Source organism: Agelaius tricolor, unplaced genomic scaffold, assembly GCF_023055355.1.
Source record: "Agelaius tricolor isolate 1412-34295 unplaced genomic scaffold, bAgeTri1.0.p SCAF_3, whole genome shotgun sequence".
Classification (NCBI taxonomy): domain Eukaryota; kingdom Metazoa; phylum Chordata; class Aves; order Passeriformes; family Icteridae; genus Agelaius; species Agelaius tricolor.
This window is the reverse complement of record NW_027269263.1, coordinates 61,195,771-61,209,142: the sequence shown is the minus strand read 5'-3', so window position 1 is coordinate 61,209,142 and position 13,372 is coordinate 61,195,771. Positions and strand designations below refer to the sequence as shown.

The 13,372-nt window shown below is 36.5% G+C and overlaps 1 protein-coding gene across 2 annotated transcripts in view; it reads left to right on the top strand.

Annotated features, from left to right (window-relative positions):
- SEMA3A (semaphorin 3A) overlaps positions 1-13,372 on the top strand; it is a 165,409-nt gene that overhangs the window by 38,115 nt on the left and 113,922 nt on the right. For both annotated transcript variants that reach the window (XM_071424035.1, XM_071424036.1), the window contains 2 exons: positions 9,468-9,625; positions 12,279-12,341. In XM_071424035.1, the coding sequence (XP_071280136.1) occupies positions 9,468-9,625; positions 12,279-12,341 (221 nt within the window). The remainder of the gene's footprint in view (positions 1-9,467; positions 9,626-12,278; positions 12,342-13,372) is intronic.

Here is a 13,372-nt window from a genome sequence, read left to right as displayed (position 1 = left end):
AATGGGGGGTTAGCTGCTGAATGATTAATTATGTTTATGACATTTGGATGGAAGTGAAAAACTGGAAATTCCTTTTTGATGCACAGAAGGTTGTAGGTGCAACTGGAAATATTTTATAAATAGTGTTTACTAATTTGTTCTAATGAACAATACATATATTAAACACATTGCAGAATCACTGCAATCAGAATCTTTTATCCACAGTATAAATCCATTGGTTTTCATTAGGACAAATTAAGAGCAAAATTGGGCATTGTCACTTTATTTTGGCATGGAAGCCTGTGCAAGGAGTGTCAGGGGTTAGAAGTCCCTGCTGTATTTTGCTGCAATTAAAGAGCACAGTGGAGCTGTGTGTATCTGTCTGTGAGCTACACAGACTGCTTAACTGCAGTCGTTGCTTTCAGCCCCTTGCTGAAACTCATCCAAAACCTCACTTACAGATTAGAAGGAACAAGAGCTATCAGAAGAGAGAAGGATGTAAATGCAAGCATGAATTTTACTCATCCATTCTATTAATGTTAAAAGACAATTCCTTAAAGTGCTGGATATGTAATCAAAGTCAAGGGTAGAGCCATTCTGGAAAAACAAAATTTTAACAGAAGAAGTGTTGATAGCTATGTCTGAAATTAAGAATATGAGGTCACTGATATGTACCCATAAATGAAAACCTGGACACAGTCCATCTAAGCCAGCTGCTATATAAATTATAATGATTATAATGATTTACCTACTAGCAGGACTAACCCAAAGCCCTTTTTGCATGTTATTAATCAGAGGATTTTGAAGAGTTGTTACACAGATAGAGACAAGAGTTTCACACATGATTTTTAAGCATAAAAAGACCTTTCGTGAAGCAGGTCAGATGCATTTTCCATCACAAATCTGCTGAAAATATAAGTGTTACTTTTTCTATTTTGTAGTTTCACATATGCAACTAAATTTCCAGGGAATCTTCCTAACCCTATTGTACATTTTAAATAATTCACCTAAGTAAATAATTTGTGCAGGTTTATATTGTCAGTTTGGTAATAAAAATAAAATACATCAGAGGAAGACTTTATAGAAACACAGAATGGTTTATGTTGAAAAAGACCTTGTAGATCATCTAGTTCCAAGAGTATGGGACACCTTGCCATGAGCAGGAGCACCTTGCACTAGACCAGATTTCTCAAAGCCCCATGCAATGTGGCCTTGACCAGTTTCAGGGATGGGTCATCCACATCTTCTCCGAGCCACCTGTGTCTTACCACCTTCATAGCAAAGAATTTCTTGCTCCTATCAAATCTCAACCTGCCTGCCATCACTTTAGATCTCATTTAATTTCAGATCTAATCTATCTCTGCTGGATTCCCTCCATCCCAGTGTCTGAAGCTGTAGAGACACTCTCCCTTGCAGCCTCTTAAGCCACTGAAAGTGCTGACACTCTCACTTACTGATGGCTCACCCTCTGCAGGTCACCCTCATTCTTACACTGTCTCAATTTTGACATCTAAATCCTTTACGGACCTACCCCATTAGTCTTTCCAAGAGCCAATGGTAGCTTGCTTATCAAACAGAAAAGTCACACTTGAAAATAAAACCACCAATCTTTAAAAAAATTTCCTCTGATATCCATTCCTATGGAACTTAACAGCTCATATTTGCTAGTTCTTCTAGATGAGCTAACTTATTTTTGAAGTACATTGATTTGGTGCCTGAAAGCAGGATTTCTTTAAGAGTTAAAAAATACTTTAATACTTTTGTCCAGGGAAAGAAATACACTTGCATGAGGAAGGGTTTTATCATAACTTCAACTCAAGTACACATGGACATTGTTGTTACTTTTGACTCCTAATAGTCCATGGTGTGTAAATCACAAAGACACTGACTGGATTCGTGACTTTCAGCTTCAGCTGCTAGGAGGTTCCCTTTTCGGAAGGGAATTTTCTAAAACTATTTAAGTAGTTTTTTTATGTAATAGTCCCCAAATGTCATGACAGGTTCTGGCATTATTCAGACAGTTTTATGTCTGAGTTTTTACTCAGAAATAATGACTATTTGGAAGATGAACTGACTTTAATAATCACAATTAATAAATTATCATGAATTCTTGCTTTATTTGGGAACAATCAGTAAGTAAGAATTGTGCTCTGTACTGAACTTGGACCCAACATGTGGCTCAAGCATGCAGAGGATAGAGTGTGACAGTCTCCCTACCTCATTCCTGCTTGGAACAACTGTGTCTGTGTTAGTCCCTGCAAAGGTGTTTGTGCCTCTGTGTTATGATATTTAATGAGACAAGGCCAGTGCTGTTTATAGATAAGGTAATCACTCCTTGAAGTTACAGCTACCCACAGTCTTACTTAATTGATAACCAGTACCGGTTCTGCTCGCTGGAGACTAACTTCATAGAGGTATCATAGAGAGAGTTGAAAATTGATTAACTTCTAACTAGATCTGATAACTGAGTTATTTAATGAATAGGATTTAGCTGGCTGTTTACCTGTGCTAGCTCAGATGGTGCAATCTCAGGTCACGCCGTGCCACATTGGGCTAAGCAAACTCAGAGGGCTGAGTTAATGTGCCTGCAGTGTTTCTAGTATTTGAGTTAGAATGTTTATAAACTTTGCATTAGATCAATATTTTGCTGTATTATTGCCACATTTTAAAGAACCTTGGTAGTTGTAGATCTGCTTAAGATCTGGGTACTTATTAGTATAATGCATCACTTCCATTATTTCTCCTGAGCAGTTCTTATACCAGCACAAATAGGAGGCAGCAAAGATGTTACCTACTCAAATCTCAAGACAGGTGAATTTTCCCTTAGACAGACAATGTTTTAATAAAACCAGATTATGGTCTCCTTTTGCCATCATATATTCCTGCCTGATGCGTCACACACACATAAAAAAGTGCTATAGGTAGTATAGGTAACATAAGTCTGTGATTATGTGACAATGTTGGGCTTAAATACTTGTGAAGGTCATGGTTAAATGTGTGCCATAACCTTTCTCACAAAGACAAGTTCATAATATGGGATATTATAATAATTTTACAAATATATGAGATCAAGCTTTACAAGTCTTTGTTTAGTTCATAGGTTAATATTTCTCATGTTTTATAAGGAAATAGCTGAGCCATAGGGATAATCTGGATTCACTTTCAGAGACCAAAAGGACAAATAATACAAATAATAAAGGGAAAACAGGTTGGTTTTAAAAATCTAAATGTTTTATGTCTTTGAAATATCATGCGACCCCTTCAATTACTCAAACCAAAAACACTTTAAGGGCTGTCATGTAGCTAAATAGTGCTGACATTAATGAGCTAAAATCTTCTCTCAGTTTTACAGTATAAAAAACATATGCATCAGTATTTTGAAGTCAAAGGATTCCATGCTTATACTGGTGCAACTGAAACAAAACATGGGTGTAACATTCCTTCTTCCAGGTATCTGGTTTTAATCAAACTATACTCCTGGCCCCCAAGTTTTCTTTGCTGCAGTGAAAGGTAGGCAGGAGTGTTTCATTTAAAATCCTTGGTTTACATCATGATTGCACAAAAAACTGTATATCTTGTCCTAGCTACCTCTAATTGATAAGTTGTAATAATTCCCTGAACTGTGTTTCTGAACTATGTGTTCTCTCAGAAGCAAAAGTTTTGCTCAAAAACAAACATGGTACTGTTTTTTTTCTCCTTTTAGTAGAGTTCAGTGAAACCAGGTGATTGGCAACTGTTATGGTAAGGTAGATGAAGAGGATGAAAGCTAGGACTGATTGAACAGCTGTGAGGGGCTCTGTTCCAATTGTATTTTGATTACTGATAAGATAACCCTCCCTTTTCTCCCAGTGATTTATCTCATTCAAATTACAATAACACTGAATTGCCATCAACAACAAACGCTGTGTAGTTTCAAGTTTCCGTGACTCTAGTGTAGCAAAAACCCAAAGGTGCTGATTACAGGTTTTCATGTTACGTTTCTAAAAATGGATAAATCACTTAACTGCACTATGTGATCTCATACACTTCATAAGCCTGTTTTTTGTTTCATTTGAGATAAAACTGGTCACTTTCTGGTATTTCCAAGCAGCATAATTCTAAAATTATCTGAAAGCATAAGTTGTTGGGTTTGGTTTTTTTTTGAGGGGAGGGTGTTGATAATTTGTATATCTCTATTCTTCTGCTCCTAGTATGAAATCAAAGACTTACTGGTAAAAATAGGATGGAAATATTGGAACAGTTTGAATATAAGTGAAAGGCATATAATCTGACCAGTTAAACTAAAAAGATGTCACAAACCAAATGTTTCTGCAATTATTTTTTCTCCCTCAGGTGAAATGCTAAAAAGAAAAAAAATTGGTAAATCAGTTTTCCTTGTTTTGTTTTATAGAAATTTGAATATTACCACAAACTGTTAGCAAGTTATTTTTAATTAGGGTGGGTGACTGAACCATTCTCCTCACTAAGGGCTAGATCCTAAGGTCCCAGTGATGTCTGAGGTGTCAATGAAAGAAAATAATTGTGGTATAAAGTAGTTAAATCCTGGGTGGGGGGAAAGGAGTTGTTATCCTCCAGGCTATTGGCCATTTTACTAAGCATTAGACCTGGTAGGGGGTCAAACTCACCTGATTTCAGACTGGTGTTTTCCATTATGTATGGAAATACTCCACTGAAGTGTCACTGTATGACAGCCATTGTCTTGTCTGGGTGGGGACTGCACTCCCAATAAGTACTGTGCATTTTCCATGCTTTTCCACTGCTGGTTTTGCCACATAGCTCTGCTGGCCCATGCCTTGCAGGAAGCTCTCTTGATTTCCTGCCAGTCCCTGCCTTTTCCATAACTGCTTGACTGGGGCAGAAGTCACCATCTGCACTCACAGCAATGAAATGGGGAAGCTGCAGGAGAGGGTGGAAGTTAAAATACACACTCCTTTCCTCGTATGTATCTAAGAATTCAGCAAATAATTACTCAAAGAGTAATGACTAATTTACACCTGGGATTATTTAGAAAGATACACATGCTGATATACAGAACAGGCACAATATGCATCTGTGTAAGCAAGAAATGCATGTGCAAACATGTGGCCACCTGATCCTCTGTAGCCAAAGTAGAAGCCTGGCGAGAGAAGAAGGAAATGTTCCAGCATGACGTTGTGGGAGGCACTGCTCACAGTTCAGCAAAATCCCTGTTTGATGGCATAATGGCATTGACTCATCTTTTACCTACTGCTGGGAGATCTCCAGCGAGATCTTATCGCTGCTGGCAGAGGAATGCAGGTCGAGTTTTGTGCAACCAGCAGCCCACTCGTTGGCTTCAGGAGCGTGTTGTGACGAGCAGCACTCCCTGCATGATCCAGTCGCTCTGCAGAGCCACCAGGAATAGGACAGGACCAGATTTGAATCCTGCTGAGGAAACTAGCAAACCTTCCCTCTGGTTTTTAGAGAAATTGATGTGCCCTTTTGACCCTTATCAACAAAAACAGTCTTGGCTGGTGTGTGTCGTTGTGAAGTCTATAACAGGGACGTAGGCCAAAGCCCACAAATTTTCTAAGTTGTTACACAGACAAACTCCCTCTTGCTAAAAAGATTAAAGATACTTTGCTTGCTAGTAGATAAGTGAAAAATAAGATGGTTTTCTTTTGTTATGTTCTCCTCCTGACAAACTCCACTGAGGGAACACAGACATAAAACAAGGTTTACAGTGGAATACCAACCATGGATAAACCAAACTTCAGGATCTGCATGAATCTGTATTCATCTCATAGCTGTGGTTTTCTGGCTTCTTCTTTAATGAAGAAGTGTGATAAAAATAAACCAAATCTACATTCCTTGTGCATGCATATCTCCATGGATTTCACAGCAGGAATTTGGCCCCCTGTGTGTATATATACTATTAAGTTACAATTCCGTTAGCAAATTAAATAACCACGTATTAAAACGAAGGCAAGAGTTAGGGACTGGTTTTCTTCTGTAAATGTGCCAACTCTCTGTGGCAAAGTGAATGTTCTGACACAAGTCAGACTGGATCAACAGACACATCAGTTAATAGAAAAAAGACCATGCAGAGTCTACAGAAGAGCACTTTGAAAGAGGTCAAATACTTCAAGCTTGGACACTGGCGGAGAAAGGAGACTAAGATGGAGCAAGTGAGTCAGGAATGTGAATTAAAGCTAGTTGAAGTGGTTGTTAGGGACATCTAGCCCACAAACCCTGAGAAATTCAATCTCCATCTGGTTTCAGTGATCATCACATTCATTATAATATGATTATTTTTTAAGGTATGGTGTATTTGAAACTGTTATTTTTGGTCACCTGCAACGCTTAATAAATGTGAGAATGAAGCACCAATAACAAAAGCAATGACATCTCTTTTACCTTCAAAATACCACCCCCCCACTTCAAATCCACCTCATACAGCCTTTCACAGACAATGCTAGTTGTAGTGTGCAGTGGTTAGCTGTATAGGGCTCATTCACTCCTGTTCAAAGTACAGGTGTGACTACAGCTGAGGATGTGTCAAAAGGAAATGAGAAAATTATCTCAGGGCAATTACTGAAGAAATTCTCTGGGAAATTACTGAAGAAATGGTGGAGTAATGTTACATCTGTGCAATAAAAATAACTGCACAGATCATAGAGAATGAAAAAAAGGAAAAAAAGACTTCATGAATGGGCAGCCATTACCTGTCTGCATAGAACGTGGCTAGACCAACATTTAGTAATAAGAAAAAAAAAGGGAAAATATTTAGGCTATGCTAGTAGACAGTATTAATTTCATTGATTAATTGAATGCATTTATCATTTCCTCTTGTCATTACAATGCAATCTTTGTTGTAAATCTTGGGTTTATGTTATCACTGATCATCCACTAACCTTGCCAGCATGAGTGATGGACTCAGTAGAATTGATGGATGCCAGTGCCCTTCTGGGATTGAGCCCTGTCTTTGCTCTTTCTCTCAGCAATAGACACTCATTGAATACCGAAGACAGTGGATAGTAAACACTTTAAAATTAATTAATTTGAGGAGGTGGCATACTTAATTTGTATTGATTGTGCAAATGCCATTGCTTTGCTCTTCAACACCCTTTTCCAGGGTGGCCTGTAAAGCCACATTCATCACTGAATGAGTATATATCAGAATCAACAGCAGAGGAACTGCAAAAAAGATTTAGGATTTCTCCTCCTACTTTTGATGTAGCTCAAACCTACCTAAATAAGTAGAGATTGAGAACCATCAACACACAAATGACATTTTTCTCTTCAGCCTATATTTTCAACCTGATCCCTGACAGGGAGAAACCTGATGTCATGTGATTTAAAATACACTGCTTGGAGCATTTCTAGGCCTAATCTTTTGGGCAAAAGACCCTAGAAATCCAGTTGTCATCTGCAAAAGTCAGTACTGTTACAATATGACACATACTGAATTAAAACCTCGAAGAAATGTCCCATTCGTAGAAAAGGAAATGGAATTTAGCTTTTAGTTTGACTTTAAATTGCATGTTCATAAAAAACCCAACAGTGTTTGGGTTGCATGCTCTGAAAGTCACAGAAAATGAAAAGGAAAAAAAAACCCTATTAAATATTTCCCTGCACAGCCACACCTGGTCCTTTTAAGTTTTACTGTGGAGACTTATGAACAGTGAAGATGATGATGTAATTTACTCTTGGCCATAATAAACCTTAGACTCCAATGCTATGATCTCACATTTTTCATGAATATTAGAAAGAAAAAAAAACAACATCAATCACCATCTGTAGATGTGACTATTTAGAACTCTACATTAGCAAAATCATATCAGGCTTCTTTTAAGCCAAGTAGCTGTGTGCCTAACTGATCTCATTTTCATTTTTATCAGTTTTACCTTTGTGTAACATCAGCTTCAGCAGACACTTGTCTTTACGCTGCAGTCACAAAGGGCAGAATCATACGTATATGAGTTCAAACCAACAAAGATGAAAAAATTACAAAGGTTTTTGACAGCTGTATTATAAGAAAAATGATCAGATACAGATGACAGCAGAGCATTTCTAGCCAAGAGAGAGTTTTAAGACAAGTTAAGCAATCAATCATCTACATCACTCACTATTCAGCGAGTCGACATTCAACATCTGAATCAGTCATTACAGAGTAAAGAGAATTAGTAAAGTCTCTTACAAAATGCAAATAAGTGAACTGGAGGACAATAGAGTCAAATTCTAGAACTTGGCAGGAAGCCATAAGAATTATTTTGACAAGACTGCTTGAGGTAATTTGATTGTTACATTTAAAAGAAAAATAATTTTTAAAAAGTGAGCTTCAGCCTTGAGCAGTACAATTTGTGATATAAATGTATAGTTATATTTAGTGACAAAAAGTGTAGAATAAGGAACAAAATATGGTGTCTACTCTGATGCTTTGCCACATTGCTACATGAATTAACTATTTTTGGTGAGAGTGAGAGCTTTTCCAAATAAATACAAAGAATATTAAAGCTAAAAGCTATCTTAAATGGTATGCAACTAACAGTGTTTGTCTTCCTTGAGTATGTTGCTACTAATGTTTTTGCAAAGTTTCAACCTGCTTCAAAATCCACCTGGTATAAGGGAACATCAAAAATACGTTTAACATCTGCAGAACTACAAAGCTGCAGGTGTGAAATTCTGTAAAATCATAAGTATCACTATTACCTACGTCCAAAAAATCCCCACCTAACCTCTTCCTTGTTCATACAAAAGAATGAGTTAAAAAGAAGGAAAATTAGTTGAAAATTAGGCAGAAACTTTTAACAGCAGTTTCTCCTTGATTTCTGTCAGTATATGGGATTACTCACTTCTCAGTTGGAATAATTGTTGAAAATGGAAGTTATCTTACTGAAAACTGAAAAGCCACAGAAGGTCTCTGTGAAGAATACCAGAACTAGAAAATTACTCTTGAGTTTAAAGAGAAGCAAGGTTACTTTCTCTAGTCAAATTCTTGTTCCAATCAAGGGAACAACATGCTACCTGTGTGAGAAAGCTCAGAAGATAATACATTTAAGAATAGGTGCTACATGTTATTTTATCTCATCCGCTAGTCATTCTTATCTCTTTTCTTGTAACTTACAGATCTTTATGAATTTTTTTTTTTTCTGTTGGAAATAGATTTTGTGTTTAGATGTGGTTATCAGTCAGTTATCCCCAAGTTTATCCTTGCAAATCTCATTGATTGAACTAAATTGAACTTTGTCCAACAGTTGATGAGCTACATGGATAGAATTTTACCACCTAAAAGCTCATACAGGTTTTTAATTGATTTCACTGTTGTTTCGACCTCTTTGTAGAGCTGAATCTCACAAGCAGTTTGGGTGTTTGAAATAAAAACATTCAGGGGCCCAGGTAAATAATGCTTTCACTTGTTTCTACACCATGAGCACAAATTCCTAAAATGGTATCTGTACAAGTCAAAATAAAAGTTTCTATTTTCTTTGACCATATTAACAACAGAAGTATTAACCTTTATCTTACAGAAATGTTGGAATCCAACAATGTAATCAATTTCAATGGACTAGCTAATAGCTCCAGTTACCACACTTTCCTCTTGGACGAAGAACGCGGCCGGCTGTATGTTGGAGCTAAGGATCACATATTTTCTTTCAACCTGGTTAACATCAAGGAATATCAAAAGGTACATTCATTCATGTTCTGTACAATGTAAATATATGCTTTGAATGTTAAAGACTCGTTATTGCTCAGGCTATGTTGTGCACTGTTGGAATTATATAGGAAGTGTTTGGATGTCAGGAGTACTGTTACGACAAAAATATTTGCTGACTCTATGAAAAGAAATTTATAACGAGCCTGTGACCTTTGACTATATAATCTACAATATTTTTTTTAATAAGACTACAAAAAAAGTAGTCAATGATAAGTGAATAATCCAGCTATTTCCCAAACAAGACATACTTTCATGGCAACTGCTAAAAAAGCCAAGCATCTGTTATGACAGCTTAAACAGAAAGACCATACTGCTCTGTATTTGTCTGCAGATAAAAGAAGCTATTTGGGAGTCCAAGTGTTGATTTTTCTTCTTTAACTCAGCACTTGTAGGCACTCTGCTCTGCTGCTTTTGAACCAAAACAGTTCCAGTATTAATAAAGGAGGAACAAGTCCATAAAATATTGCCATTCTTGATGGAGATTGTAATTTTCCAGTGAAAGTTCGTGACTAATTAAAAGCTGACAAGCAATTTAGTGTCATTCTTCTGTTGGAATCCAAAGAAATAATTAAGTTTTCCTTTTTTTAGTAAGACAAAATGTCAAGAAGGTAAACAATGGGATGGAGGTTTGATTTGTTATATTAAGTATTTTGATGGCACATTTTAAAATCCAGAGAGTACCCTTTTATGAGAGATATATTGCTTCAATACCCAGGGATTATTTTTTTTTCTCAGTGTTCCTGACCTTTTGGCCGTTTGACTATTAGCTTCCTAAGATGATAGCAATAAATACCTTGTGTTTTCTGTTCAGAGGGAAGACAGGCTATTCATTTGTGTTCTCTAAGGATAAGAGGATAAAAGGAAAACTGAGTATTTTCTTTTCTATTCTCTTTAGAGCAGCTATAAAGGAAACTAGCTATTTATTTGAATTCTCTGAGGGACCAATTGCTTAATGTGCAAAACATCTGGAATAATTAAAGGAAAGAAGGTGTTTCCATTGCAGAAAACAGCTCTGTAGAATGGGAGTGATAGTATTTTACGTACTTACATATTCAGATACTTTTAGAACACTGTTTGACTTTGTATACAAATATTAATAGAATAAATAAAGAACTGCACTTTTCCATGTCAGTAACATGGAAATGTATGTTAGCAACAGACTTAGAGAATTTAGATTTAAGAGTAGGCAAAAGGCTTTAAGAGTTTGGGGATCTGTTTATTATAGATAGGAGAGTCACGTAAGACACTTCAATCAAAATTACAATGCAGCCAGTGGTACACTTGAGCTCAAACTTCACCAATTGTTGCTTCTGTCACCTAAGAAAACTCCTCAGGTTTCTGTCTAAATGCTGATGGCAACATCAAAACTCAAAAAGCCAATTTTTTCAATGTACTTAATCCAGTGTGACGTAGCTTTTATTTAAACCAAATTAGAGGAAAAGATTTTACTATGAAACTAAGGAGAAAGAACATCTGTCTTGAAATACACTGGTTTGAAAAATACTCAGATTTTTGCCCAAAACTTGAACTAAACTTCAACTGGTCCTTTTGGGATATCTGAGAAATTTGGTTAATGTTTTTCAACCTAGTAAATTTAAATTTTCACATATCTGCACATTTTAAGCTGAGAATAGCAACAGGAAGTAGTGGGAATCCTCTGAGGGCAAATGTGCTCATAAAATTTTCAGCCTTATTTTATAGACTTAGGATGTTCGATTGCTGTTTGGATTACTTTAAGAAAATTTTGAATTTAAAAAATGTTGCAAACTATATTTCCAAATATCATCTGCAACATCTCCTTTGACCCCTTCAATCATCCACATTCCATCTTTTTTTTTTTTTTAATATTTTGCATTTTGCTTTCTATTAACCAACTTTATTGAACACCAAGACTGTAATCCAGACTTAAGGCCATTCATATTGCATTATCTGAGGCTCCCAAATGAATAGCCTGGCACTTTATGGGAAGATCATGTTTTATTCTATATGTAATTCCTAAAAGCTTTTCAAAGAAACATGAATAATTGACTGTGAGGGTCTCTGGATTTTCTCTGTATGAGGTGAGATCCATTTTCTGCTAAGCAAACACTACAGAAAACCTAGATTTAGGATTAGTTGCTTTAGGGTGGCTCTATAGAAACAGCATAAACATTTCTATTTTGATGGTGCAATATTTGTCAAATACCATAACTCCTTTTTTATTATTTAATTAACTGAACCAGGAAAAGAGGGAACTATTAGATACACTCTAATAGAAGAGGCAAACACTTTATTTCTGATGCTGGGACTCTAATGTGAGATTGTATTTCCATTATGTGAGATTTAAAAGATTAAAATAACACTCAGTCAATGGAGAGTCCACCCTCTTACCAATAGGACTGGAGATTCACAGCTGAAATTCACAATGCAGACTTCAAGATTGTTTTTACTATGAGACCTATTATTCCCAGTTTTGCTCCCAATATTTCATTCCTTTGTTGTCAAATTAAAAAAAAAAATGGAAATAAGGAAAATAATGAAGGGAAGATAAATTGGGTAAAGAGACTCTGTAAGCATTTGGCCTGCAATTTGTGAATGCTGAAGCATGAAATAACACAATGTGATTTTTGTTTTGTGTCTTTAGATTGTTTGGCCCGTATCACATTCCCGAAGGGATGAGTGCAAGTGGGCTGGAAAAGATATTGTGGTAAGTACAAATCTTTTTAGTGTTTTTTTTCCTTTTATAAAACATTGTAAATATTTTATTATGTCCTACTGTGTTAATTCTTAAAGTATTTTTCCTATTCTGTAAGGTCACACATCTCAACTTCACTCTTGAGTTTTATCAGTCCTCTTATATAGAAGGGTTATTATATTACCAAGGGTTTCAATTTATAAATGGAAATCATACAGATGAAATAAAATTTATATACCAAAGAGAAAAAAAAATCAGTAGGAAAGAAGAAATATCAGAATGAGAAATATCAGCCCTTGCATACTCATCTCCTGATGAGAAGGTACATAATGTTTTGACCCATTTTTGCCCTGCTCCAGGTCCCAGTTCTCAAGGGAGTTCCAAGAAGTGCTTTCTCTTTGTAGCATCTCTCTGGAACCAGTGGGTTCCCCAGAGCCCTTTCCTGCATGGAGTTCATAGCAATATTGAGGTCAAGGTGGTATAAACATTCTGCATCAGTTTTGGTGCCTCAGAAAAGTCAGGAAAGACGCTGCTACACCAGGCATCATTTTCTGAACATTTTCCCTCATTCCTGCGTACATCCTATTCCCTGTATTTATGAGGTAAGAGAGACATAGTCAGCAGCCCCCAAATAGCAATCATTCCACACTGACAGTAGCTGTCTTCTTTATAGGAACAGTGTGGGAAATAGGGCTGAAGGAAAGGGGGAAAAACAGATAAAAAATACATGCATGCAATAAGCCAAACAAATACTTGCATAGCAAAGCCAAGTGGGAAATCATCGTGGTTGCCAAGGTATAAGTGAGAGTGGAACTTGGCCCCGTGTGTATATGCTATTGGCCTGATTTTCAGAGATGGTTCTGTAAAATATTCATAATGCCAACCATATGCCTCTGGAGAGCTCCATTTGAATAATTTCCTAGGTCATAATAAAAATAGTCTCATCAGTCTTTACCTAGGCCATAGAGGACAGTTGTCTTCAGAAAATGCCATCTGGGAGCAGTAGAGGTAGATTGGTAAAAAGTGAGAAATATGGGCTAAGC